This window comes from Cyprinus carpio, chromosome A25 (genome assembly GCF_018340385.1).
Source record: "Cyprinus carpio isolate SPL01 chromosome A25, ASM1834038v1, whole genome shotgun sequence".
NCBI classification, from domain to species: Eukaryota; Metazoa; Chordata; class Actinopteri; order Cypriniformes; family Cyprinidae; genus Cyprinus; species Cyprinus carpio.
The window spans coordinates 6849980-6877904 of record NC_056596.1 but is presented as its reverse complement, the minus strand read 5'-3'; the positions used below and the strand labels follow the sequence as shown (position 1 = coordinate 6877904).

At 38.7% G+C, this 27925-nt stretch overlaps 1 protein-coding gene across 2 annotated transcripts; it reads right to left on the bottom strand.

Moving 5' to 3' along the window:
* Positions 1 to 216: 216 nt before the first annotated feature.
* Positions 217 to 27729, bottom strand: LOC109050542 (junctophilin-3-like). Of its 2 annotated transcripts, XM_042715168.1 has the most exons (5): positions 26164 to 27724; positions 15624 to 16431; positions 8692 to 8816; positions 6105 to 7081; positions 217 to 2964 (listed from the first exon to the last, which is right to left on the bottom strand). In XM_042715168.1, the coding sequence occupies exons 1-5, from the start codon at positions 26543 to 26545 to the stop codon at positions 2884 to 2886; spliced, it is 2373 nt and encodes a 790-aa protein (XP_042571102.1). In that variant the 5' UTR covers positions 26546 to 27724; the 3' UTR covers positions 217 to 2883. The 2 variants fall into 2 exon arrangements, with proteins under 2 accessions (XP_042571102.1, XP_042571103.1); XM_042715169.1 differs by lacking the exon at positions 6105 to 7081 and having other exon boundaries at positions 26164 to 27729.
* Between the last annotated feature and the right edge of the window lie 196 nt (positions 27730 to 27925).

Here is a 27925-nt window from a genome sequence, read left to right as displayed (position 1 = left end):
CTTTACTTCAAAAATACTGAAATATAATGTTTTTTTTTTCTATTAAAATCCAGATTAAAAAAAAAATATAATATGATTTCTATCTTCTGTAAATGCATCGGAACCAGAAAAAATCTTACTTTCGTAACCAATACGGAGAAAAACTGAAAGGCCAAAAACACACACACACACACACACACAAACTAAAAACAGACTCAATAACCACAACACAAGAGCTTACTTTCAAACACTTTCATTATTTTCTCCATATAACTCAAAAAGAATCAGACCCCCAGGAAAAGTAAAGAACTGAATGATAGAAGAAGACAGAGAGAGAGAGATAAAAGAACTGGGCATGCTTGGGCATGCTATAGGCGCATAGGGTGACGGATACATCCAGGTCAAACGGTACAAGAGCCGATGGTGTGGGTCAACTGCAGCAATTTCCTGCTTTAAAGACCCTTTGGAATCCCACCATCCCCGTCACATACAGCCGTTGTGGTATCAAAGTGAGCCAGTCAGCGAGTTTGCAAACTTCTTGGACCAACCCAAGGTCCCGAGTTGAGCAAATGCACGACTTCATAAATTTGGGTCCCCAGCTTGTTTGTATGTTTACATCAGCATAGTTGTCATTTTTACATTTAATTTTTCTGGTCGTTTTTTTCCGGCTGGATAGAGAAACGGAGAAATATGGGGAAGGAAGGGAGGTGGGCGAGAAAGAGGAATAGAGAGTACACAAACTGTGAATGAATCATTGCCAGGAGGACAGACTCAAGGGGGAAGTACAAGCCCATACACACATGCTATAAAAACATCTCAGTCTTTGCGTTTTGTTAGCTGGCTATAAAAAAAAATAAACAAAACACCTCTCTTTGATTGTTTGTTTCACTCGTTTTAGTTTCGTCTCTGATTTTGGGGCAGAAAGGCTGCTGGATGCCAAGACCAGCACTTGGACCACGAATTCATCATTGGCATGCCCGATCAGACCTGTTCCACTGTGTATCATGACTGTGTAACACACTCTTATGACAATTTGTAAGTATGTTGGTAATTTGGTGGTGAATTTAAATTTATCTCATTCGTAGGATCTGCTTACGTGCCTTTGAAGTGTAATGAAATTTTGGTGAAAATTTACCTACAAATCTTACAAATTCGTACATTCTCACAAATTTGCATTAAAATGTGTCGAACAAGTCCAAATTAAATTTTGTCTTTTTTACACCGCATCCAAAACTATTTTTCCGTACATTTTTTCCGATAAGGTTATCTATACAAAACTAAAACATACGTTAGCATGCAACATGTTTTTTTTTTTCTTTTACTTTTAGAAAAACAAGGCAGTCGGCATTTTTCAGACGTCTTGCAAATAGCTAAAAAAGTTTTTTTTTTTTTTTCTTTTCGTTTATCAATAAATATTTGTTTTTTGAAAGCAGCAGTTGGGAAAAAAAACATTAACAGTCTCTTGAATGTCTGGTCGGGAACGCCAGCATCTCGCGCAGCATGTGGCTTTCAGGTGTGCATGATGAGGTCGGCAGGTGCTCGCACGTTCTCGTCATTTCATCAAAGAGAGAAAAGGGGCGCTGTAATGATGGTGACCTCACAGAATGTCATGTGCTAGCCCTCATACAACATTCAAACAATATTTAAATAACATATTCTGCAGAAAAGCTCAAACTTGGGAAAGTGCTTCCAAAGATCAAACCCATGCTACGATGTGTCGAATGTACAACGTATAATCTTACATGCTGGACCTGTTTATAAAAAAGAAAAATGAGTCTAACTGTGTTATGATTTATTCTGCTGAAGAAAAAAAAAAGGTTTCATTTGGAGCAAGATTAATGATGAAGCCCTTTCAGATTGTAGAACTTTTGGATCTGGGAATTTTTCCAAATGCATATGGGTCAGATTCGCCCGAATGCAAATGTTGCAGATGCTGAAACACTGGTGGTGCTGTGTCTTTGTGATTACCGGACTTGAACTTTAACTAACCCAATTTGGTGTGGTTGTGCTTGTTTAGCCGACTTCTTTTCAACATATGCAACATTTATAGGCAAATTAGAAGGTGTTTATACATCAAAAAGCTTTGTAGACTCATTTTAGGTCTATTGTAATCAAAAAGTGACTTTATTTCTCATTTCAGGCCCACCATGACATTCTGGAGTCTGCTGGTAGTTGACGTACCACACAGAAGGAAAATGGAGGTGTACAGGAAATGAGAGGAGCGCTTGGCGTGTTATTCCAATGAGTGATAAAAATGAGAACATGGAGAAACATAAGCAATGCTTAGGAGAGGTGCGCTAGGGAGGCGGGTGGGGTTAGACGGGGGCCGTTTCCCATCACTTTGAACCTGTTGACATCATAGCTGTGTAACGCTGCCGTCACCCGAAAAGATGTCGATGGTGGTCGCCCTTCACCCTTACGCCACCTTGCACACCCTCCCTCACCAAAGCCACAGTTCAAATGAGTCCAACACCCAAATACAAACCAAACCCAAACGAAAACTGAAAAAAGCCACCAGCATTGTCAAGAAAAGGCAAGTAAGGAATATGAAATAAAAAAAAGAGAGACAAGTATATCAATTTATAACAGCATTAATGAGTAAATGAATTCATAGGATAAAACAAGAAGTTCAAAAGGATGCTTGTAACTATTTCAGAAAAAAAAAAAAATTAAATTAAGAAATCAAAACGAGCTCTTTGGAGACAGAAAAGCAGACAGAACTGCTGAGCCCAGTTTTGTTGTTGCCTTCCTCAGTCCTCGTATTGACGTGCTGTAACTTCAATAGAAGTACATTGGTCATTTGTTTTAAAAAAAACGGGCTGGGACCAGATCAGTTGTGATGACACTAGTATTGATTTGATAATAGTGTAGCTGGACAAGAGGAATTGATAGGCAATGCAGAGTTTAAATAAAAAAATGGACAAACAAAATGGCGACTCCAATGTTGAGCAAAATCACCATGACTACCAGAATAGAGTTGGAGCCCTGTTGAGTGAGAAGGAAAAAGGAGAAAGGTTAGTATTTGTTTATACAGTGTGGATTTCACTAAAAATTAACAATTACTATGTTGTTTTAGTACATGAATCATTAAAAAAATTATGCAAATCAGGTAAGAGCGCAAACATGGCCAAAAATCTGTTTTGAACACAATTTGCCTGGTGTAATTCCACAACAATGACCCCAGAGCGATTTCATTGGCTAAATGAACCTTTAAAGTGTACTCATCTTAGTGCCTGATTAAAATTGTACAAAATTTCTGTATGATGTATGCCATTTGAACTACATTATTATGATCATTAATGCCCAAAGAAATATTAAAATGAAACATTTCTCATTTTTTATGTTTTTGTAGTTTTGGCAAGCTGATCACTTAGTGTACTAGTGTACTTGTTCTGTGCACATACAGTAGGTGCATACTATGTTGATGATGAAATATACGGCACTCGCACACTGTATGCATAAAAATCGAAGTATACTTTGGCATTACCCAACACGTAATCACAGCAAATTTTACAGACCTTATATGTATGAGCTATCAAAAACATCTAGCCCTGGGTAATCAGAATTGTATGGACCAAATTGTTTATGAGAACTATGCTAGGTTTTGGAGTTAAGCAGCTATCATGTGTGCTTTCCTGGGACAGTACAGGAATGCTTCAGTCTAGGCACATAAAGCGGCTCTTTAAAGTGCCTAAAGTGTACTCCACTTCTTCTTCTTCACGATCTTCTCAATCTTAGTTGGCTGTGGGTGCACTGCAAATAGTTAACATTAAGTGTTAATTGCGGCAAGCGAATAGTACTCGCTTTGTGTGACTACACTGCTCTCTAAAAAAAAATATGCATAGAAAGGAGGCATGTTTGAGCTGATACAGGATGACAATGACTGAAAAACCAATGCTGATATTTCAGCATGTTTTGCACATGCTGAGTGTATTTGTGCTGAAGTATCACATACTAAAGTTGCAAAACTGTTAAGTGAATTTGCTCCATAGTGTATTAAGTAGTCAACATACTAGAGTCCTAAATTCACTGCAAAACACATTTGCACACTACAGTGCATTTAAAGAAAGCCGCATGATTATTCCATTCCCCTCGGCTCACCAGAGATACGGTATTATCTCAATGGAAATGAGAATCTGTACTGCATTGTGCAACCCCTCGTAAGGACCAACGTATTTGCAAAGAGTCGGTTTTGTCAAGTGCACTTTTTAATTGATGGTCTCATGCAAGCGTGTCGTGGACAATGTTTACAACCGTTGAGCAAAGGGACACGCATGCTGCACATGCCAGACACATGTGAGGCATGAAATTAGGCTGTGACAAGTGAACCGGACACAGTAGTGTTAAGAAGACGCCGTAAGCACTGATTTTGCACAGTGAATTAGGACAAGTGTATCTTATAGAGCCACATTTAGCGCATCTTCCTGTTGAGCAAACAGATTTTGCTCTCCACAGTTGTTTTATTGCAGAGTCAGACAGTTGTGTGCTGTGTAGGGCCTGTTCTTCCTCCTCCTGTGCTTAGCTTATCAGTTGTTTAGATATCTCCAGAATGGATAAATGTTGTTAAAAATGTTGACTGTTTGTTAATTCCTTAATCGGGGATAGCTATTGTGCAGATGTGTTTCTGTCTCATGTTAACCTGTCTTACACAAGTCTGCTGCATTGCTTGCCTCTCTGCGGCTACAAACATAAACCCCCTCCTTCCTAGAACTCACTCTAATCATTTGATTGGCCCCAACCAGAGCAAGGCATAAGCTGTTCCCTAGCAACAGAGTGTGGGACAGCCAATCCAGGGCTGTGTTGTGGAAGGAGCCACTTTGCCAATTTGCTGTTACCAAGGTGTTCTCAGTGCAGCAAGAGATCGTAGGGCTGCTAGGCAGTGGAAGGGGACAGTCTGAAGTTTGGATGTGTCCAGGTTGTGTGTCTCAGGCATTTGTCAGGTCCTGTATTCCCTTGGGACTTCAAACACCTACATTGTGTTTGTGGAGGTTATTCTTCCTACTCATGCGCTCTCAGGCACAGATGCTTACTAAAATACCTGGTGTTTTTGCCGTCAAATATAAATGTATTTGATCTATTACAAAATGATGAAATCGGATTTTATAATCAAATATTCAAATATATTTTATTAGACAAAATGTTTACCGAAATGTTAAGGTTGTGAAATATGTTTGAAATTATTTCTTAAGTTCAAGCAATACTTCACCCGGAAATTAAGATTTGGTCGCCATTTACTAACCCTCTTATTGTTCCAAAACCTGTAGGACTTTCATTTCTCCATGAAATACAAAAAGAGAAATTCTGAGGAATGTGCTTGTCACTCTTGTCCATTTAAGTACAATGATTGGATACAAAAAAATGGGGATGTCCAATCCTGCACCTGAAGGGCCACTATACTGCAGAGTTTAGCTCCAATCCTAATCAAACACACTTAAACCAGCTCATCAAAGCCATCAGGATTACTAGAAACTTCCAGGGAAGTGGGGCAGGTTGGAACCAAACTCCTCAGGATATTGGCCCTCCAGGAGCAGACTTAGACACCCTTGCAATAAAAGTGTCTGTCATCTGTTTCTTACCCAGGGCTCATATGGCCCACTTTTACCAAACTTTGATGGTGTTTAGCATCCTTTTTAAAGCTTGAAAGCTACTGTCCCTATTTGTTGTAAATGCATCAGGTCTTTCTTAAGCCAGCTTGAAAGCTACTGTCCCTATTTGTTGTAAATGCCCTGTCCGTGAAGCAGTTTCCACCCTCAAAAGTTTCTGTATGTCCACATACACCGTCCGTGTGCAGCCCAATTTTTGTAACCACACAGACTGTCCGTGGAATTTTGAGACAGAACAAGTCAAGAAAGTGGTACTGACCATGTGTTGAGGATGTCTGTCCGTGCTCATCCACGGTTCAGTATATTTTAAAAGCTGTGCGGATGTGTGCAAGACAGAACGGAATGCGGAAAGTGAAGTATACCCAGGCCTTTACAGTATTACTCTTTTTGTGTTGCACAAAAGAAAGAAAGTCATACAAATTTGAACCTACATGAGGTTGAGGAAAAGATACCACAACTTTCAATTTAGAGGTGAACTATAAGTCACTCTCCCTGAATTCTGTGTAGCACATCTTCACTTACCGAGTTCACTTTGAGCTGAGAATGATTCTCGTCATCGTGCTCTAGTGCAATAGGTGGAGATTTCTGTGGGGGAGAGAGTGTGAGGTCCCTGCGAAGGGGCCGAGCCTCTAGCTTTTCCCCTACTCGTAGACTGTCCAACTTTTGCATTGAGTCCGGAGACGGCCCCTCCTGGGCATCCCTGGGCCCTGAGGTGTCCTGGACATCCTGCTTCCGGTCACGATTTTTAGCCCGTCGCTGTAGTGTATGTCCACGGGACTCTGAGTGACTGTGCCACTCCTCCCCATGCCCATAGGGCTTTTGGGAGTCATGGGAGTCCATTGGCTGCAACGGCCTCATCTCCATTTCATAATTGCTCAGTTTTTCCTCATCCTGCTCTAAGAGACGTGAATGAGCCAAACTGTCGCTGTGTACCCGTTGAGATGTCCAAGAAGATGAGGGTCCGTCTGGCCTCCTTTCCCGCTGGGTTTTGTGATTGGATGAGCTGTGGTCTCGAGGCTTATGATTCGAGGAGTGCTTGTGGCCATTGGCCCGTGCTGCCCCAACCCGTACCTCGTCCTGCACTGAAGGAGTTGTGGAGCGGCTGCTGCCCCGACTACCACCTCTACTACTGCCCCCACGGGAGGGACGCTTGTCCTCACTCCTACTGTTAGCCTTCAGGTACTCTCCACCTCCACTTGAACCACCACCACCCCCACCTCTTCCCTCCATCAGCACCTGGATCTCTTGCGTTCCTCCACGCTCCTCATCCACTGCAGTCTGTCGCAGAAAGCGGGCATTTTTGGTGCGATTGGAAGATTTGGTGGTCGGGCTTCGGGGAGGTGTGGAGGGCCTGCTGGGAGTGGGGCTTACATCTGGGGTAAGGTCTGGGGGTGTGGAGCCCTTCATATAGAGCTCAGTACTATCTGCGGTCCCACTGGAGATAACTTCCACGTCGTTCTCGCTTGAGTTCTGCTGTTTGGGTCGCTGGCACTCCACTCCTACTCCGAGACAGAGAGACAAGTTTTAATTTTAAAACATGTAGGCATGCCACACACTTTAAATGTTGTACTTCATTCTGCAAAGGAGGTGTATGGAATGGGAACATGCCCTTGCATAAGCTTCCATCTGTCTCGAGCAAAATGTGTATGTTTTTCCACTATGTTCCAAGTCTTCTGAAGCCATAGGATAGTCATAATTGTTGTTAGGAAGTGAAAATCTTTAGTCTGTAATCATTTCAGTTTGTTCAAATATGAAAATGGTGTTGATGTGCCATTCTAGGTTTGATGTCATTGACTCTAAAATACCATTGATTATCCTTTGGCTTTTAACCAAATGTGGCACCTCAGTTCAAATATGCAGATTATGATTGGTAGCTTATGATATTTGCCAGTATTTTAATATTGGTGCATCCCTAATGTTTTGTTCTTTTTTTTTTTTTTTTTTTTTGGTCCCTATATAAACTGTAGCTATATATGGGAATGAGCTACAAGAAGATTCTTCAGAAATTCTCTTCTTGTGTTCCACAGAAAAAAAAAAATTGGTTAATGGGTTTGAAACAACAAATGAGTGAGTTAATCATAACAGAATCTTAATTTTTGGGTGAAGTTTTCCCGTACAACCCTTGATTGCTTGAAGCACATTGGCCATTCTCGGTAAGCTTGATACAGTGTAACTTATCAAAGCTTTCCAGAGTCAGCACCATGGCTGCTCTAATCAGCTCGGCTAATGAGACCGAAAGATTTTCATGTCTGTTTGCGCTACAGGCACACATCCCTATGCACCCATAAGTACACTTTCAACTTAACCTCATAAACTGTAAACATTATTTACAAATCTGTTGCAAGTCAGCACATCTCAACCAAGTTTGTTCTAACATTTCTAAGGTCATCTCATGACATTACTTTATCATTTAGAAATACCAGCCCTTCCAGGAGGTCGCATACACTGATCCAGCACAGCGTGAGTGCTTATAGCCCTCCTGTAAAGGGTTATTTTGTGATGGGATGCGATTTGAGAGTGTATAAATTCTACAAATGTGTGGGGGTGTGACAGCGACCGAAAGTGTGACCACGTATACTGTATGTGTGTTTATTTATGTGGGTGGTGTGAATATGTATGTGTGGGTATTGTGTGTGCATGCATAAATTTCAATGTGTATGTCGGCTAGCTTTGCGTGGGCTTGTCGGAAAGGTCAGCGCTGAGCTCCCCTCATCTTCTTATTGCCTCTTCTATCACTCATTCCCCCCGCATGGCACAGTGGGGGCATCGACCCCTACAGTCCTGAACCCATCCGGCACCTACACTCACACACACAGACGCTTTCACCGACACTCTGCCATTCTTCTTCTGAGCTATTTCTAAAACACTCATAAATCTACCTCTGAGTGATAGCTAGTGCTAGCATAAAATGATCAGTGCTAAATCCTGCTCTTCTTTTTTGAGAACTGATGAAAAATATTAGCACCTTTCAAATCACAGTGGGTGAGTGTTTTCAAAGTTAACTTATTGGAATATTTAGCATCACAGCTAATTGGAAAGCTTAGTCACACTGTCAAAAGTTTGAAGTCCCTGTTATTTTTAGTCTCCATACTAGGGTGGTTGCACTCACTGTTTCCTCGGTGCTGGAAAGAGGGGGAGAACTCTTTGGCGGTAATCCGGGCCAGTCTGCACTCTTCCTGGGCCTTCTGCGCTGCTGTCATCGCGGCATCAGCTTTCCCTCTTGCATGAACTGTCCTGTGGACGTAGTGGTCCGGGACAAAGATGAAGAGATGTAGAGAGAAAGACAGAGTTAGAAAAGGATAGGGTTGGTGGGCATGTGCGTAAGGTGAAGTGTGCAATTTGTGAGTCATTAGTGTCACCAAAAGGAATTGAAAAAATATTTTTTAACTGAAACAATTAACACACTTCAGCTTTAATCTCAAACAATTTGACAACTGAAGACTTATAAATATAATATCAGTTTTATTTGAATTATGCGCTTTTACTCAGAATGTGAAAATTGTATCTATATATATATATATATATATACACACACACACACACACATATTTAATATATTTATTTGTTTGTTTATTTAGCAGAATAAGACAAGGGACATTAATTAATAATATTTTTATTTCATGTTGTCTTTTTAAGGGATACTCCATCCCAAAATGAAAATTTTGTCATTAATCACTTACCCCCATGTCGTTCCAAACCCGTAAAAGCTCCGTTTGTCCTCGGAAAACAATTTAAGACATTTTGGATGAAAACCTGGAGGCTTGAGACTGTCCCATAGATTGCCAAATAAATACAAATAAATACCTTTTAGGGACCTTGACACTGTTATTTATTTGGCAGTCTATGGGACAGTCTCAAGCCTCCAGGTTTTCATCCAAAATATCTTAAATTGTGTTCCGAAGAAAAACGGAGCTTTTACGGGTTTGGAATGACATGGGGGTAAGTGATTAATGACAAAATTTCCATTTTGGGATGAAGTATCCCTTTAAGTCAAAATTTATACCATTTACTTTTTTTTTGTAATTCAATTACTGTAAATTAATCATTGATGCACTTTTTAATCTTGAATCAAAGTGTAATAACTTGCACTTCCTCTGAAAGGCCTTTATTTTTCTTTTCCCATATATTTAAACATTGTTTTTGCAAACTCTTTCAGATTCAGATCTGACTCCATTCTGGTATGTCATTAAATTTATAAGGCACACGCTTCAGTGCCTACCAAGATCTTGACACTCTGATTATCCAAGGGTTGATGATAAATACAGGCTGAAGGCAAACAATTACACAGCAGTCACACATCCTCACTCTGAGAGACGCTCTTGGGACTCCATAGAGTCATGCCTTTGTGACACTGTAATTCTCACTTGTTTTAACTCTGTAAACTTGCCAAGACTCCACTTCATGATCTGTAAAACCAACTTTACTGCAGTTTAAATAACCATGTTCGAATGTAAATATCACATGCTGTCAAGTAGTTGCAAAACAGTTTACCGAAACTCTCTCCAGGATGTTGTGGGAAAATTTTAAAGGTTTAGGCTAAATATTTTCTGAATAAATAAGCAAAAGCCCAAAAATGTTACAATTATCCTCTACAATAAGCATTTATTGTTCATTGTTTTCCATCTGGACCTCTAAGAACAGGCAACAGTGGTTGCTTCGGCTGCTAAATAATTCACTGAGGAAATCAATGTGGTCTGTGTTTGAGACAATAAAAGAGAGTTAGTGTTCTCAACCTTGCCTTTTAATGTGTGATTCCCATTCATCGCACCCATCTGTTTTACCTGTGTGCGATCGAGACTTCGACTTTGCGTGATGACGCACAGCATCATGCTGGCAGGGTCGCTGGATTGTGTATCCAGTAAATAGAAAACAAGATCAATTGATTTAGTGGCAAAATTGCATGAGATAAGAAAAACAATTACTGGAATTGATTTAATTTGGACAAATTGGCAAGATAATATTATAAATGTATTAATAATTTAATTTTATTTAGTTTTAAATGAAGTTTGTTAGTGGTCGTTTTAGTTGGTTATTTAGAATTGTATTATTTAATTAATATTATTTCAAAATTAATACAATTGTTTAAATTACATTTTATAAATTAATATATAAGCATTAAGTATTATTAATTTTATTGTATTTACTTTGAAATAGTTTATCAGTAGTTAATTCTTATAAATAGTTATTAATAGTGAATTTCAGTTAGTCATTTAATTAAAATTGTATTAATAAAATGATTATTACAGATACTAAACAATTTATACAGTTGTTTAAATATTACATTTCATTGAATATTTATTAAAATATAAACTGTTAATAATTAAATCTTATTTAGTTTAAATTTGTTATAGTTTATTAGTAGTAGTTAATTTAATTTAGTTAATTAATAAACTACTATTTTTCAAATATTATTAAATTTTTATTGAATAAATATTGAAGTGTAAAATAATTTAATTTTGTTTAGTTTGAAATAGCTTATTTATAGTAGTTAATTTTGTCATTAAAATGTATTAATACAAATATTAAACAATTAATACAATTGTTCAAATATTACTAAATATTATTGAATAAATGTTAAAATATTATAATATTATTTTTGCTGGGAAATTAAACAAAAACATGAAATAAATTATTGCACATATTTTCAGAGTTTTAATGAACATATGATGTTTCAGCCGACTTCCATGCAGATTATTCATGTAAATGGGACCGCATGAACCCCAGGTTTGAAGATTCTCTCCCTTTTTGACTGAACTTTTCCCCCTTCTTTGGTTCTCTCTGCTTGTTTGTGCAGCGGTTGTCTTGGTGCAGTATTGCATGTCGATGCTCATCGATTGCACCCTCTTTCTTTCTGCTCTAGGCTGTCTTCACCCAGCCAGCCAAACCAAGTGCATGTGTGCGCAAGAAAGATTGCATGTATGTGAGTGCTTTGAAATGTGAGGTTTTACATGGGGCCGTAGCATGTGGTGTGGTCAGAACATGTGGGCGCGAGAGTGTGTATGTGTGTGTGTGAGAGACGGTGAGCAGCCAAGGAAGGTTGGATGAAGAGATCTTAGGATTGCATTCACCCCGTGCCTTGCCGGTTGTCCTGGCAACGGCAGAGGAGAGAAAGTGAGGGAGAGAATAAGATGGCGTGGGGTATAAAAAGGACAAACAATTAGATAACAGAGGAGAATGAGAGGAGGATTGTGGGATGCTTCTGGAGGTGTTGAGAGTACAGTCAGAGAGCGAGGGCTGGATGTGAAAAACCGTCCATTCACTAATAGAGGCCTCTAAACTGTGTGTGTATATCGTCAGACATTTATACACACACACACAAACGAACACTGATCCATAGGTGCTGTGAGACTGGGTCGAGCTGTGCTGGCTGCTGTTCTATTTATATACTGTTGAACAGTAGCAATGTTTCTATGCACTTTTTGATGGAAACAGAGACTAGACATTGTTTGACAGCAAGTCTCTCGAACTCAAAACAATTAAAGGCATAGTTCAGCCACAAATTAAAATGATGTCATTTATTCACCCTTGTGTTGTTCCAAACCTGAATGACTCACATTTTAATGCAGAATATCTTAGCTGCTCTTTTCCAAAAAAAATATCTCTTAAAAATGTATCTCTTAAAACAAGTGCATTTACTTAAAATTCAGAATTGCAGTTTTGTTTTCAGATAATTACTGTTCAAAGTTTATTTATTTATTTATTTATTTAGCAAGGATGCATTAAATTGATTAAAAAAATGCAGTAAAGACTTTTACATTATTACACAAGATTTTTATATCAAATAACTGCTGTTATTTTTTAACTTTCTATCTATAGAGGAATCTTGAAAAAATGATGTACACAAAAATATTAAACAGCAGAACTTTTTTTCTGGTAATAACAAAAATGTTTCTCGAGCTGCGAATCAGCATATAATGATTTCTGAAGAATCATGTGACACTGAAGACTATAATAATTGGCTGCTGAATTCAGCTTTGCTTCAAATGAATTAAGTTTTTAAATATAGTAAAATAGAAAACAAAATATTAAAATAGGAAAAATACCAACCCTAAATAATTGATCTGTAGTATATATTTGAATTAGGTTTCTTTTAAACGTCATTGGGCCAAGTAATTTTTAAAATTATAATATTCACTTAATTTAGATGTTTGTAAATTTCAATTAAATATGGAAGCAGCAAGTTTTAGTGAAAATTAGGTCATTATTCATTTTCCTCTCCATTGTATAGCTTTTTAAAGCTTATCTCCAATCCCCATTCACTTTTATTATATCAGGAAAAAAAGTAGCCATTTCTTTTTGTGATCCACTGAAGAAAGTAAATTTTTGTTCAATATTTTGGATCAAATGAATTTTCATTTTTGTGAACTTCCCCTTTAACACATTCATTTAACACTCATCCACGTGTAAACGCTCTCATCTCATCAAATTTGCAGATGACTCATGGTTGCTTCCGGTGTTAGTGCCTCAGCGCAGATATACTGTAGTAGCTAACACCATTTCATTGTTTAGCTATTTGGTTATTGGTTAGCTAAATAAATATTTTTTCTCTTAAGTGTTTGCAAATGAGGTAATAACACAAACTCTTAGAACCTGAAAAAAATTTATTAACCACTGTATAATGGTTTTTTTAACATTTCCACTTCAGTGTATGTGTCTGCTCTGTGTGTTGGCAGGGCCAGTGCTAAGCTGTAGTGATAGCATTGCTGAGAATATAATGAGGTCAGTGGGATTTGTGGGGTGAGTGACGCTCTTAATATAGCACATGCATACCTATGCACGTTTATATGTGTGCACAGGTATGCAAGCACATCCAGCCACAAGCATATAAACTCACATATGTGCTTACACACACATATCCCTAACATGTATGTACAGATCACATGGATGCAAAAACAGTTTTTAATTTAAAACAGTATTATTTCAGAATTATTTATACTAATATAGTATTAATTATTATTTTATTTTATTAATTTTTTACTATTTTATATTTTCAGTTTTCATTTTAATTTTACTTTAAATTTTAGTAATTTTATGTGCTTATTTCATTTTATTAGTTTTAATTTTTTAATATGTAGCTTTATTTTGTTATATATTTAGTTTTAATAATTTTAGTACTTCATCTTCAACAAGAAACAAGTTTTTTAACATTTACGTTTTATTGCGCATTTTATTAAAAGTTTATTTCAGCATTATTTGAATTAACAAAAATAATTTTCATAAATTTTCGTTTTAGTTAATAACAACAATACTTTTTTGGATGAGCTATTATTTAAACATTAAGGCTACCAAATGTTAAAATAATTTAAATTTAAATTTAACTCCCCATTTGATGTCAATTTATAGGAACACATTTTTTTTTTATCTCAATGAAGGAGCATTTGAAGCTTATTAATGCAGCTGTGTTGCTACCTAAGATGACAAATTATGAGAAACAATGCTCTAGTCTAGACAACTTCAACAAAACCAGATATGCAGAAGACAAGGAGAAAAATTCTTACATTTTTCAATTAGCTTTCAATATTCAACCAAAGTGTATTCAGTTATTAAACACACACACACACACACACACACGGACATTCACTAACAGTGTCAGGCAATTTACGACTATGGCATTTCACATGTCCATGTTATTGATTGTACCACTGTTGCTCTGCATCAATACAGACATCAGTCTACTTGCTGATACACCCAGAATCTACATGACTCTCATTAAGTGAGTCTGGACTTATGTATTCTCCCTCCATTCTGACACCGACACAAATCATTCACATTTCCATAGCAACCACACCACAGAGTGGCACCAGCAAGGCCTTTTTAACAGGTCCCAAGTAACCGCTAGAAATATGGCCCTGCGTTTGGATGCAGTGCAAAGCACTGAAAGGATAAATGTTGTAGAATGATACACTAATGTCAGTGAGCCCTTGTGTAGTCCAAGCAGATGTTTGAGCGTGCATGCTAATGCTAAGGAACACACCGACTCCATTAATTCAAGAAGAGTTTATGTTAAAGACCATGTCTGTTAGCTTTGAAGCCATCTATATGCTTGCATACTCCTAAAAGTTGGCAAAATAAGCTTTTATCACATAAAGTATATGAATTTTTACAATGCAAATTTATAGTACCCTGATAGCACACAGACAACATTGAGACATCTATCTGACGTCTGCATTTATATCTACAAGACATATTTTTGAGAGTGTTTGTTCATCTGTAATATGTCTATAGGACGTTTCCCATCAGATATCAAATACAGTAGATGTTTAAAAGATGCCTTTATGATGTTTATGAGTTAGAATGTATGTAAAATGTACATCTTAAACACGTCTATCAGATGTAATTTGTTCTCTAGTTTTTGGTAATCATGCACTCAATATAATAATTTGCACCCTCGTTTTAAGTAAATCGTGCACACTAAATAATTAATTCTGCTTGCTGCCCAAATTCTCATAAACCCATATAGATGCCTCTCACTTAAAATTATTCCATGCAACATTGCAAGGGATTTGAGAACGTCTCTATAACTCATTCCCAACTCAAAATAAAACCCAATTAAAGTGTCTCTGTCCATAACATAACATAACATAGCAGCAACAAGTTTATGAGAATGTGGACAGGATGTAGAACTAATTGCTATTTCATCCACATGACTTACTTAAAACAAGGAAACAAATTAGTAAATTGTGCACACAGTTTACTTTTTTCCTGCATGTCATGTGCGGGCTCCGTAGTAGACGGCAAACAATAATACTTTTAAATAAGTACCAAGACATTTTTATCAGTCATAACTTGTGGAGAGAAATAGCACAGACACTAAGTGTCCTGTCCAAACTTTGTTTCAGTAGGAAATATGTCAGTGCTTATAATTTAGTTATGTCATGGCCATGAGCCCAAGAACTTGCTAGTCGATTGCAGATGGGAGGGTATACTTATTCTAGAGGATCTAAATGTACATTTGGTTTGCAAGCAAAAAAAATAAAGTGCTTTTTGATGTCAACAAGCAGCTAGCAAAGATATGTTTTTGAAGCAAGACCCGTGTCTTACCTTGAGAGCGCGATCTCTGCCTTCTGCTTCGCTATGTCAGCGGCCTTATCTGCCGCCTCGACCGCCCTGTCCACTTTCTCGCGGATCTTGCTGGCACGTAATGGGATGAGGTTCTTGCGTTTGCCACTTACAAGAACATTCTGTTTGTATTTGCCCTCCTCTTTGGTGCCGTCAGAAAACGTGGTGCATCCGTAGCCATGTCTCTTGTTCCCCAACCACTCACCCTGGTAGTGCAGTCCGTCCGAACGCCGGCTTACCCCGCAGCCTGTCCTCTTGTCGTTCTTCCATTCGCCTGCATAACTCTCTGTTGTAGTGGCGTCTACATCATCCTCGCCTACCGGCAGCTCACCCTCCCCTTCGCCTAAGCTGATGGTTGAGTTAATGTCGGATGCAGCAGAGCTTACCGTACTCATTCCGGCCTCACTGCGGAAGGAACTCTGCTTGCTCCGCTGGCTAGCTAATGAGCTCTTGGAATCGGATTTTCGCAGCTTGAGACCACTCAGGAGTGAGCGGCGGAACAAGCCTTTCTTTTTGTTTTTCAATAGCTCTGCCTCGCTGTGGGCCGTCAGAACGAAGCCTCCACGGGACACGGCTGGGCTGCCCGCTGCTAGGACACCACCGCCCCCCATGCCAGCCACAGGCGCCCGATCGCCAGTCAGCAGAGCTGTGCCATTGCTGTGCTCAGAGCGTAGAGAGTTTATGGAGGAACGCAAAGGTGAACGGATGATGGCTGCCATGCCGTATGGAACGCTTTGTCGTACGCCATATCCATGCCGCATGCCACCCACCCATTGGCCCTGGTATGTACCTGATGAAAAAACAGGAGATAAGAGACAACTTTAGACATGTACACTACAAATCAATTATCAAACTGTCTGTAGCAGGATTTTGCAGAACTGCAGCAGATGTGAAACCCAGGGTTCCTCTGCTGAGTCTGCTGCCCTAAGATTTCTCCAGTTTGGAGAGTTGCCTCATGTTTTCAGCTCTGATAGTCTTCCTGTAACTATGCTTGAAAAATCATTGTATAAAGAAAACTGAGTGAAAAGGCTGCCTTTAGCAGCAGTGGTAATAGGCATGAATTTTAGTCAAATAAATCAGTCTTTTCTAATGGTTTCAGAGACTGGAAAAACAGCCAAATGCAACAATAGTGTCACACTTTCATCAAACTCAACCATTCAACCCTGTTGAACCCTGGGGTTTACATCTGCAGACATGTATCATGTTATTTGATCTTATTCATGGAAAGTTAAATTGTAACTTAAATAGCTGATGGCAATGGAAGATTTTGTAGACCTGAATGGATCTATACTCCATTTGTGGCAAAGGTAGGCTGTAAATATCTGTGAAACCTTTCAGTGACCTTATGTGTGCTGACATACAGGTGCTTTAAGTTTTGGTCATTTTAAACTTGCGAATGTGATTGAAAACCAAAGGACAGTGAAGATGACAATTTAGCTGCAGGCACTTAGTATTTTGAAAGGTTAATTGCCCCTTTACCTGCCTTGATACTATAAACTTAACCACCAGGGAGATCATACTGCAATTCATGTTTCTGTAATATGTTTGTGCCTTTCGAGTAACTCAGTACAGTTGGGAGAGGTTTGTAGTGCATGATACTCCAGACACAAACAGTATTAATCCTCGTGAGCTCAATAAAATGATTCCCTCATTGCTTTTGTGCCACGCAATAAGAGCAAGTAACAGCTTAATGAAAAAAAGAATGAAATGTAGTGGGGCAGTGCATAAAAATAATGTTGAAAACCTGCCTCATAGTTCACTCTAGCAAACTACATTGAAATATGCAGTGCAAATGTTGTATATCATCTAAAAAGAATCGTTAAGTATTGTTTATCACCTTAACAGTTAAGCTGAGATTAAAAATCATAATTTGAGCATGTGGATTGTAAATGCTTCTGCTTTAACACATACTGTACTTATGTAAAGAATTAATTTTCTTGCAATGCCACAGGCTCATGATGCCCCTGAGATGCACCATTGTTACAGCTGTGATTACTTGTAGCGTCATCAGCATGACAAACCTTATCAATGGCAAGCACAGGAAGTGCCATAATGGCAACAGTGGAAGAGTTTTTTTGGCAGCCATGATCTCCAGACCTGGCTCAATTACTTCGCTTATTGTGATGGAGCCCTCAAGGGAACAAGTTTTCATCTTATCAATCTCTAATGTCCATGGGGTATCACAATTTTCATCAATTTAGCTGCCAGCCGTGTTATTTATTGGCGAGTATGCCAACAAAATAATGGAATGTTGCATTCTGTAAAATTTCCTTTATGGCGCTGGCGGCCTGATCTTTCTGTCGGGAGTCTTGATGAATCACCATCTTGGAACTTTCATTAAGTGACATGGGTTACCAATAACCAATAAGGTTCTTGCAGGTGATAAAAACAGCGCTGATGGGCCTTAATCTGAAAATATTGTCACTGGAAGAAGAAATAGCATTTAAATCCCTACAGTTGATTTGTCATTATAGGACTGTTGCTTAATTAATCGCAAATAATGGCATATATCAATATCTGCTGAGAAAAGCACTAAAACTAATATAATTTAAGACTTTATATTGTTGTGGCAGTTGAGTAAAAATGGTGTTAGACATCAATATATGTTTTGTTTTAGTTTCATGTTCAAAAGTTAGTGGAAAGTAGAGATTATTATTTATAAAGTTTTATAAATGGATATTCTTCTTACAAAAACACATCAATTTGCTTCACTTTTTATGATGGATGGATGCGCTTTATTGGACTTCTTTTGGACTATTAAAAAATAACACCCATCCACTGCCATTATAAAGCTTGGAAATTAAAAGCCAGGACATTTTAATATAACTCTGATTGGATTCGTCTGAAAGAAGAAAGTCATATACACTGAGGATGCCTAGAGGGTGAGTAAATCATGGGGTAATTTTAATGTTTGGGTGAACTATCCCTTTTAGTCAATTTGTTAATTTGTCAATTATTTTTTTGTAAAATTTCTTTGCATTAAATTAATGCTTTAAATTGACAGTTCTACTCATTACTGTTTCTAAAATAAATGGTTTGTAATTTGTCCCCACGTCACTGTAAGGTAAGCTAGCAATATCAACAAGCAAGAGAAGCAAACTACATAAAACATTTTTATGTTTCCAGACTGAGCTCTGTACTCCACAAATCTTGTTTGTCTCTCTTTAGGTGTTCTCTTCTCACACTTACAACCGGATCCAGTTACAGAATGTCTCTCTCCGTGGTGCTGAAATCTGGGATAACATTCTCTCACACAAACATGTTTAAAAGGATAGTTCACCCAAAAATGTAAATTCTGTCAGTTTACTGTACCCTTAAACTTGATTGATATTATTTCTTCAATGAAACACAAAAGATTTTTTAAGAATATCCTGGCTATATAATGTAAGAAAATATAACAAGAAGTCAATTTAGGTTATTTAAATTAAAAATAATACTTTTGTGTTCTACAGAATCAACAAAATCATGCAATTTTAGAACAAAGTGAGGATGAGTAAATGGTGAACTATCCCTTTAAGAGTTTTTGCTCACCTAGAATGGATCTTTTAGACCGGAAGGTATATATTCACCATCCACCTGATCTGTCCAGTACATTTTGGCACTCTGTGAGATAACCTCTGATGTAACCACTATCCCTACATGCTGGTGATTCATCCTGGCCAACATTCTAGAACATGCTGGCACTATTACTGTGGCAGCCACACACACACACACACAGCTTACTGTGCTACTTCCGTTATCTCACCATCTCTCCCACCTCTTATTCGTTCTCGCCCTCTTTTGTTTTCTCCCATCCCTTTTGTCTTTACATTATCAGCTTTCTCATCCTGTTAGCTACATGCATACACATTCAACCATATGAACGCCCCCTTTCCCTCTGCCTGTATTGATCTCTGTGGGTTAGCATGTCAGCGAGGGCTGCTGGATGGCTCGATGGGGCTGGAGCTGTGCTTGGCGGATTTTCCCAGCCCCCCACTTCAATATGTACTTTCCTGGCTTACAAACAGCCCTGCCACAGAGCTTCCTCTTTAACAGTATCCAGTATTCCTCTTTCTCTATCTATCTATCTATCTATCTATCTATCTATCTATCTATCTATCTATCTATCTATCTATCTATCTATCTATCTATCTATCTAATGTTCCATGTCTATCATTCTTTTTATCATCTGTCGCTCTATCTGTCAATCATTCTATCCGTCATTCGTTCCATCCATCCATCCATCCATCCATCAATCAGAAAACAACAAAAAAGTCAGTAAACGCAACATACTCTTATGCTAACTGTTTTATGCTTTGTCAAATATATAATAAATAGAGTGGCCGACAGTTGGCCAACATCTGGCTGATGCTTACTTCATATTGTCGGGCAGCAGCTGCTTGCTGTGTGATATGTAGATCAAACACAGGCCTAAACTGATGGGATTAGCTTGAAAAATTCCCACACACACTGACACATAGAAAGAGAGGAGGCGTCAGTTCACACCTCCCAAACATTCACAGTGTAGTTCTTTCGCACAGACGCACACACTATCTTCCATTCATTATCTACTGGACACTTTTGCTTGATTCAGATTTAACTCTAACATTCCAGAAGACTAAAATAACTCAAGATTTCGAGATAACAGTAGCTAAATATCTTCATCATACCAACATTATTGTAATTTCTACAGGCCACAGATGAAAGAATCTATTTCCTGTTCTCATTTTTCTAAGTATTAGAAAACTCTACAGACTTATTGTCTAGCAAACGATTTTTGTGGATAATCAGTAACATTAATGTCCTTAAAACAAAGGCAAATCTAATAGATAGTTCAATGGATTATAGTCAAGAGAGAATTTTTGATTATGATGCATTGGCAGGCTTTCCAGAATAAACGCTGTCTGACAGTGATGTAAAACTGCTGACGTCTCTAGTGCTCTGATTGATGGGCACAGCGTTAGCAGAGACACAAAACTAAGCATCCAACTCGGAGTCTGGCGGTCTGAGGACAAAGATCCGCCCACCGGCTGAAATGGTTTTGTACATTGTCTTCTCGTTTGAGGTATGTGGTGTGGGAACTTGTCCTTGATTAGCCTTTGAACAGTTCTGTGTTCCCTGAAGGCCTAGTCCCAAGTCACAGCAACTGAAGTCATGATACGATCTTCACCGTTTGTTAACAAGATGTGCAGGAGGAGCACAGGTTTGGTGACACTTTACATTAGATTATATTTATGGACACTGTAATGTAAATTTAACTCATTACAAAAGTATATTGCAGTGTTTACAAGCAACTTCACAAAATAATGAAGCATTAAGTAGACTACACATTGTTTGTTGGTATTAATTTCTTACAGTTAAGCTCACATTTTACATATTGTTCTTTATTCAGATGTTTATATTAAAATAGGTTAGCATTTTTATGCCCCTGAAGTAGCTGCATAACAGATAGTTATATAGACATAATAATAATTTATTAATTTAGTGCAATGATCATGCTAAAGAGTTAATTCATCATGCATCAATAACTTTTTTGTATGTTTTTTTTTTTGTTGTTTTGCAAACTTTTATGGCAAAGTTGCAAATATGGATCACAACATCATATAGCCATTGCAAACATTCAAAGCATGCTGGGAAACTTGCAGTACTTGGAGGATTTTTGTCAAGAAATGTGGACAGCTTCACTGTTCGGGACAAACCAGAGACACACAAGGATGCAACACTGGGTATAGAGAACCAATGGTATGTAAACTTTTGGATAGGATAATTTGTGTTAATACAGATATTGGTTTGTCTTGTTTATATGTAAATATCTATTATGTTTCATCTGGAGAAGTGCTAAACAAAATACTGTTGGTAAAAAACTTTTTTCTCATTAACTGATCTGTAACTGACATAACATTTTATGAAACAGGAACAGCCAGGATAAAAACCAACAATCATGGATTGCATAAAAGTGGACATTTGTTACCAAAATGCGGCATCTTTAAATTTCACACTAAACAAACTCCATCCAGCTTTGACATTAAGAAAATAGGTTATTATCGGTCAAAACTAATTGCTAAAGTGCCCCTCATGTATGTTTTCCCAGTGAGGTCAGGCAGGGGAATAAAAGTGAGATCTCTTGTGGTAAAAACACACGCAATCCGCAAGTCCTTTGATAATTCTGCAGGTAGCCATAGGAACTTCTCATTAAAAGAAGCAGTTAAAGAGGTGTTATAAGTAAACAGCATGACAGGCAGGCCTAATGAAGAAAATCTGTTAGATAATCTTTGGAAACTCTTCTCTTGTATTACTATGATATCGTGGGAAAGCTCCTCTCAGGGAGAAAGAGATGGAGGGAGAACAGTCACGACACTTGCGCGCTGCTGGCGCTCTCCGTGGTTCTGAAGATAAGAGTGGGTGTATAGCCTGCCTGTTTCAGTTGGGTTTTATATCCTCCAGAGACTTAGCAATTCATTTTTGTTCACTATAGTGGACATAAGTTGTTTGTTAATATCGCTAAAACCATATATACCACAGTTTGAAAGTGTTTCATATATATCATAAAGAGGAGCTCTTGGGCTTTTCTTTCATATTCAATATTGTAATGATGATGATATAACAAACAGCAGGAATTAATAACAGCAATTAATAAACTGCAACTAACAAGAAAAGAAACTGGAGTTTCAAATTGTGCAAATTATTCCCATATAATTTATTGTTGACATTAAAACCGGCATGTTTCACTACAGTGAACAAACTGTTTGGTATTTCATGCGTACATTCAGTATTTTTGGACAAATGGCAAAACTTGTGTTTCTTTGTTTGCTGGGTCTCAGGAGGTTAAGATGTTCAGATATCCAATATAACATGTATTCTTTCCATGAAGTAGAAGTCAGATCACTTGCTTTGTGAATCTAACAACTCTTCGAACAAACCAAGTGTGAATATGCAATATAGAGAAAGACTGCTCTCTAAGGACACAGACTTTAGTATTAATCAGAGGAACATCTAATTGATGTTCCTCTGCACAGCTGTGAAATTGCAATAGCAAAAAGAAAAATGTTGCCTCGGATCTTTCATAACTTTGCTGACTTGAGTGTATAGAGTGTATATGCAGACAGCAGTGGCCTTGTATGAGCATGGGATGTCTCACATGGGTCACATGGTTATGTGATTAGTGGTCCTGTATTGGCTTTCTAAGAGTCCTGCCTCCCACATGTCAAAACTAATTCGTTTGCACTTCTGCCGGAGGCCTATGAGATGTATTGTGCAATGGCACGGGGCACACAGAACGGAAATGGTTAATGCAGAAAGATCAAAGATGCAGAAACATCACAGGACAGATTTAATCTCACGCCTTCCCCCATGTTTAATTTATAATCGTTTCTTGAACAATGTATGGAGTTTTGTTTCGATGTTGAATACTTCTTGTTTTTGCCTTTGCACGTGTTGTGATCAGGGATGTGTCTGTCTAAAGAAATTATGGCGTGTGGCTCACTTGGCCTAAATATCTCACATACAATGCCAATTAGAATTCATGCCAGGAAAAGGCAGACTCCTGCAAAGCAGGCAGAAAGTCTGTTTGGATCGGCTCTTCCATGAATTATTAATCTCTTGTCTTTTTCACAAAGTCAGCAATTGCACCTCAGAGTAATTGTTCTGTGTGTGTGATTGTAGGCCAGACTCTCACAGAGTTTACTTAAATCCAGGACAGTGGACTTTTTAGAATGAAACAGGTGTTTGTATCCATAGATGGACTAAAGAGATGATCTCTTATCCATAACCTATTGTAAGATAAACCATCCTTTGGGCATTCATCATAGCTTTGGAAATAAAGTGCTTCACATGGCAGGCCAGAGGCGACTTTTCCCTGATGCAAACCACATACTTTTATTGCATTGCCAGTCTTACATAAACAATGCCATAAAAGTGTTGTTTATTCAGGCAATGTGTTATGTATATGGGGCAACGGTATTTGTGACAATGCCCCACAATACAAAATAAAGCCACACTTAAAACCAAATCTCCCTGTAAGCCTACATAGACTAGCAGGCTGTTATCCGTTTAAGGGGATTTCAGTTTGACTTTTTTTTTTCTCAGTGCTATGTAGGTGATGTCTGTGAGAAGTGAAATAATCCCCATTTTAGGACTATAAACAACATAAAATCATCCTGAATGTATCTGAATCACATAACTGAGATTTTTTTGTCGATTCGCGTTTGAGCAATGTAGAATGCCACTTTTCGTAGGCCAAATTGATCAGCATTTGAGTTTTAGTCATGCAAGAGTGCTGGGAATTGCTGTATATGAGTCACATAGTGGACATCATGACACTGTTGGCCGCGAGCAATGCAGAGTTTCACACTGATGTAAGTACTTTACTCCCTGACTTCTGAATAATCATTAGGGTTACGTCAGAAACTGAAATCAGAGCATCCGTAAAAGCAAAAATCTGCCCTATCCTGTACAATGCCATTCTCTGTAGTACCAAGTAATCCCTAAGGGGCTAACTGAGGGGTAAAACATGACATGTTATTGAATCAAAGATTAATATATGCGATGTAACCTTAATAGTTTTGAAATATCACGTAAAAGGATGCACTCACAGCAAACCTAGAAATGCCAGTTTATATTTATAACAAAGGAGTGTTTATGATATTGCATACTTTGAGTCTCTTCTTCTGCAGAAGAAGCCAATGAAAACTAACTTGCCTTCTTCAAACCTGTCCTCTTTAGTGTGGTGGGGGAATTCAGATCATAATCTGAAAGATGCTTTAGTGTGTGGCAGCTGTAGTGTACTCAGACAGCACTGAGAGCTGATAATGCCACTGTAACTTCTTTGTGGCCCGGTTAACCTCCTCCTGTATCGTCTCTGCTTCTCTGGCTCATTTTCTTTGTTTTTTTCTTGTCAATCTCTGTCTTCTCTTACTGCTTACTGTGGTTGTGATTAAGTGGCCCAGATTAGTACCAAAGTAAGTAAACACCATTAGCGAGTCAGCCAGCCAATCAGAGTGGTTAGCACTGAGTCTCCAGTGACATGCTGACCTGCTGCCAGAGTCTGTGTGCGTTTCCACAGCAACTTGCTGTAAAAGACACACAGGCAACACTTCCATAATGCAGGGAGATTGAAAGAATGAAACAGAGAGAGAGAGGTTATGCGGCTCCAAAAATAGGTACACTGTTGATGAGTAAAAGCTTCATTCACCAGAATTGACACTTTATTTAACTTGAAATAGTCAAACGTATGGCAGGCAAAATTGTGTTTGTGACATAAAAATATATTTGTGAAAATGTTTTTAATTTGCAAATCTTATTTATTTATTTGTGAATTTAATGTTTCTGAAACTCTAAAAATTTATTTGTGGATCTAATTATGCATAAATTCTATCTCCATATTATTGTATCATTTCAAACCTGGTTAACTTTTTTTTTCCTTACAATGGTCCAGTATACTTTTGGACCCCAGTGACTTTTTTCTGCAGGTTTGAAATGAAATGTTACCTTCCTATCATTCATTAATATCATACCTTTATTAGCAAAGACACTAAGGGTGATGAAATGGGACATTTAAATTACAAGAAGGTATAGAGGTGAGGGTTCAGTTCAGGTGACTTTGGACAAGTATGCATTTACATTCCAGGACTGATTCTTCATGAATATTCACTGACAGAAAAAAAAGACTTTTCTCTAGGCCAGTTAGAGATAGGCTATTGCACAGGTGTTATGTCAAGTTATGCTACAGAGGTGGTTTTGCTTGTTTTTGAGTAAATGAGCCTCTTATCTAAATATTACTTTCATGGCTATTGGTTTTTGTCAGTTATTTGGCCTTCAAATAATCTTGCCAGAGTCAAGTTATTTGCCAGGAGTTCTTGTCTTCTGCTCTGGCAGTGTTAGTTTGTACTGTCTCCAGAACAGTACACCAGAAACTTTTTACAGCCCAAATAGGGTGTTCCAGGATTTTGTTGAGGGATTTTGCAAGGACTGTAGGTTAACTGGAATCTGTCATTCTTTCTCTTTCTCTCTCTGTCTTTCTCTGCCTCTCTAGATGTCCAATTGGCCTTAATTTGAGCATCCAAATGTATCTCCTCAGCAGCTTGTGGAGGATGGAGGAAATAGCTTGTCCAAATGATGAGGAGTAGAGGAAGAATAAATAAATTCTAAGTCAAAAGTGATGAATGGTGCAAAAATGGAAATCACAAGGTATTCTAGAAATCTCTTTGGCCTGTAAGAGTGTATCTGTGTTAGCCATTAAAGTGAAGTTTAAATTTATTTACCTTCATGTCATTCCAAACTTGTATGACTTGATTTCTTCTGTAGAGCACACAAGTAAATACTTTGAAGCAAACTGGGGTCCAACGTCAGGGTGTTCCACAGAAGAAATACAGTCATATGTGTTTGTAACGACAAAAGGGTGGGTAAATGATGACAGAATTTTGGTTTGAGGTTAACCCTGTAAATGTCTTATTTTAGCGATGTCAGTACTTTTTGGTGTCATTCAGTTGGAAGACTTTTTTTTGTTTACAGCTCTTTACAAAAAATAATTTAATTAGACTCTTACCTCCATCAGAGTATGTCTCTGTTCCATATCCATCCTGTAGACCGTTGTTCCATGTACCCTCATATTTGCCGCTGGTTCCTGTGCTTTCCCGCACACCGTAGCGTCCCTTAAATCCATGTGTCCACTCACCTTTATAAACCCACTTGCCCTTGTTTTCAACTCCAATGCCATGGCGCTTACCTTGCGCCCATGTCCCCTGATAGGTGTTCCCACTGGGCCAGGTATAGATGCCCACCACCTCAAAGCCATGGCTCCAGGAGCCTGCGTACTCGCCTTGGCCCTTAGGTCCTGTGCAGATGCCATGGCCATGGGCCTTTCCCTCTTCCCACCCTCCACAGTATGATCCCCCATCATCAAAGTTGAACCTGCCCCCAGTGGACATGCATGAAATAGGTTTTGGCAAATATCCCAAATCTCAAAAAGAAAAGAAAAAGAAAAGGAAGTAAGACCCAAACAAAATCAGACTTGGAAATGGGGCCAGGGTGTTGCTGGAAAGCTGGGGAAGGAAAAGACCCGTGTATGCTCCCTTTAATTGCTTTAAAAATGCAAAAAGTTAAAAGAAAAATTGAGGAGCCCTCCTGGGCAGTAGTCCCCTCCTGTCAAACTAGGCAGGAGCAGCTTGAACCCTCTCAAACCATCCTCCTCCAGGAGTGGAGCTTTTTATTCACGAGTTGCTTTCCTGCAGTTTCTTCTCAGTGATGAAAGTGGGCCCAAGCCAGCCATGCGCCTTGTTCTGTCATTACCAACGCAGCAACAATTCTCTCGGTTCTGGTGCTCTGGCCCCCTTCTCGTTCCTGCCTCCACAGAGGGCCCCTGTGCCAACACACCTACCCTCACTCCCGCTCTCCCTCTCTGGGGCTTTGAGCTGTTTCACTTCCCCTCCCAGTCGTTAAGACCACCAGGCTCCACCTAGAAACCTGTGAGTCCTCAGAGTGACGGCCGATGAATGAAGCAGGCAGGTAGCATTTACAACTGCATCCTTTCTGCCAGGAGCTCACTTACTGTTGTACCAAATCCACCCGACATGCTGATGCCACACAGGGAGACAGAGTGCAATAGAAAAAAGAGCGATGAATTCTGCAAGCTTCAGTCTCCGTCAGCTAACAGCAATGCAGTCTCTATCCACGCACAATCGCATACATATATATACGCACGCTCTCGCCAGCACAGGATGAGCACACAGCTTTATCGCAAACAAACTGATGTGATTAATTCCTTATCTGGGCACTGTTTTGTCGTTGGCTCTGCTTTCCTCTCAGTTCTCTTTTCAGGTCTATATAAAAATCCTTTGCTCCGGTTTGCTTGCAGGTAGGAAAACCAGATTCATTGTCCCTGATTTACCTTCTTCTGTTCCTCCTTGACTCAATCATGTTGTTGGAATGATTTTCATGTGACGCTGATGGTCTTTTTCTTCGTCGTCATCTTATTCCCCCATATGCTTGGATGTCTCTCTCTCTCTCTCTTACACTGGTGTCTCTCAAATCTGCTCATTAGAGGTGGACTGTTTCAACGCAGCCAGCTCCCCCTCCCCCTTTCACATGCTCTCTCTCCCTTGCTCTCCCTTCATTTAAAGAGACATGCACTGCATTAATACTCACCGCTCTCTCGCTCTCTCTCTCCACCTCAGGGAGCAAAGATTGCTTTTCCTAATTGCCCAGCTTAGTCCTCCCCCTACCCTCCTACTAAATCTCCATTGCTCTGCCCTCATCGAATAATTAGAGCATTTGTCAGTTAATGATATGGCTTGAGATGGTGCATTAAA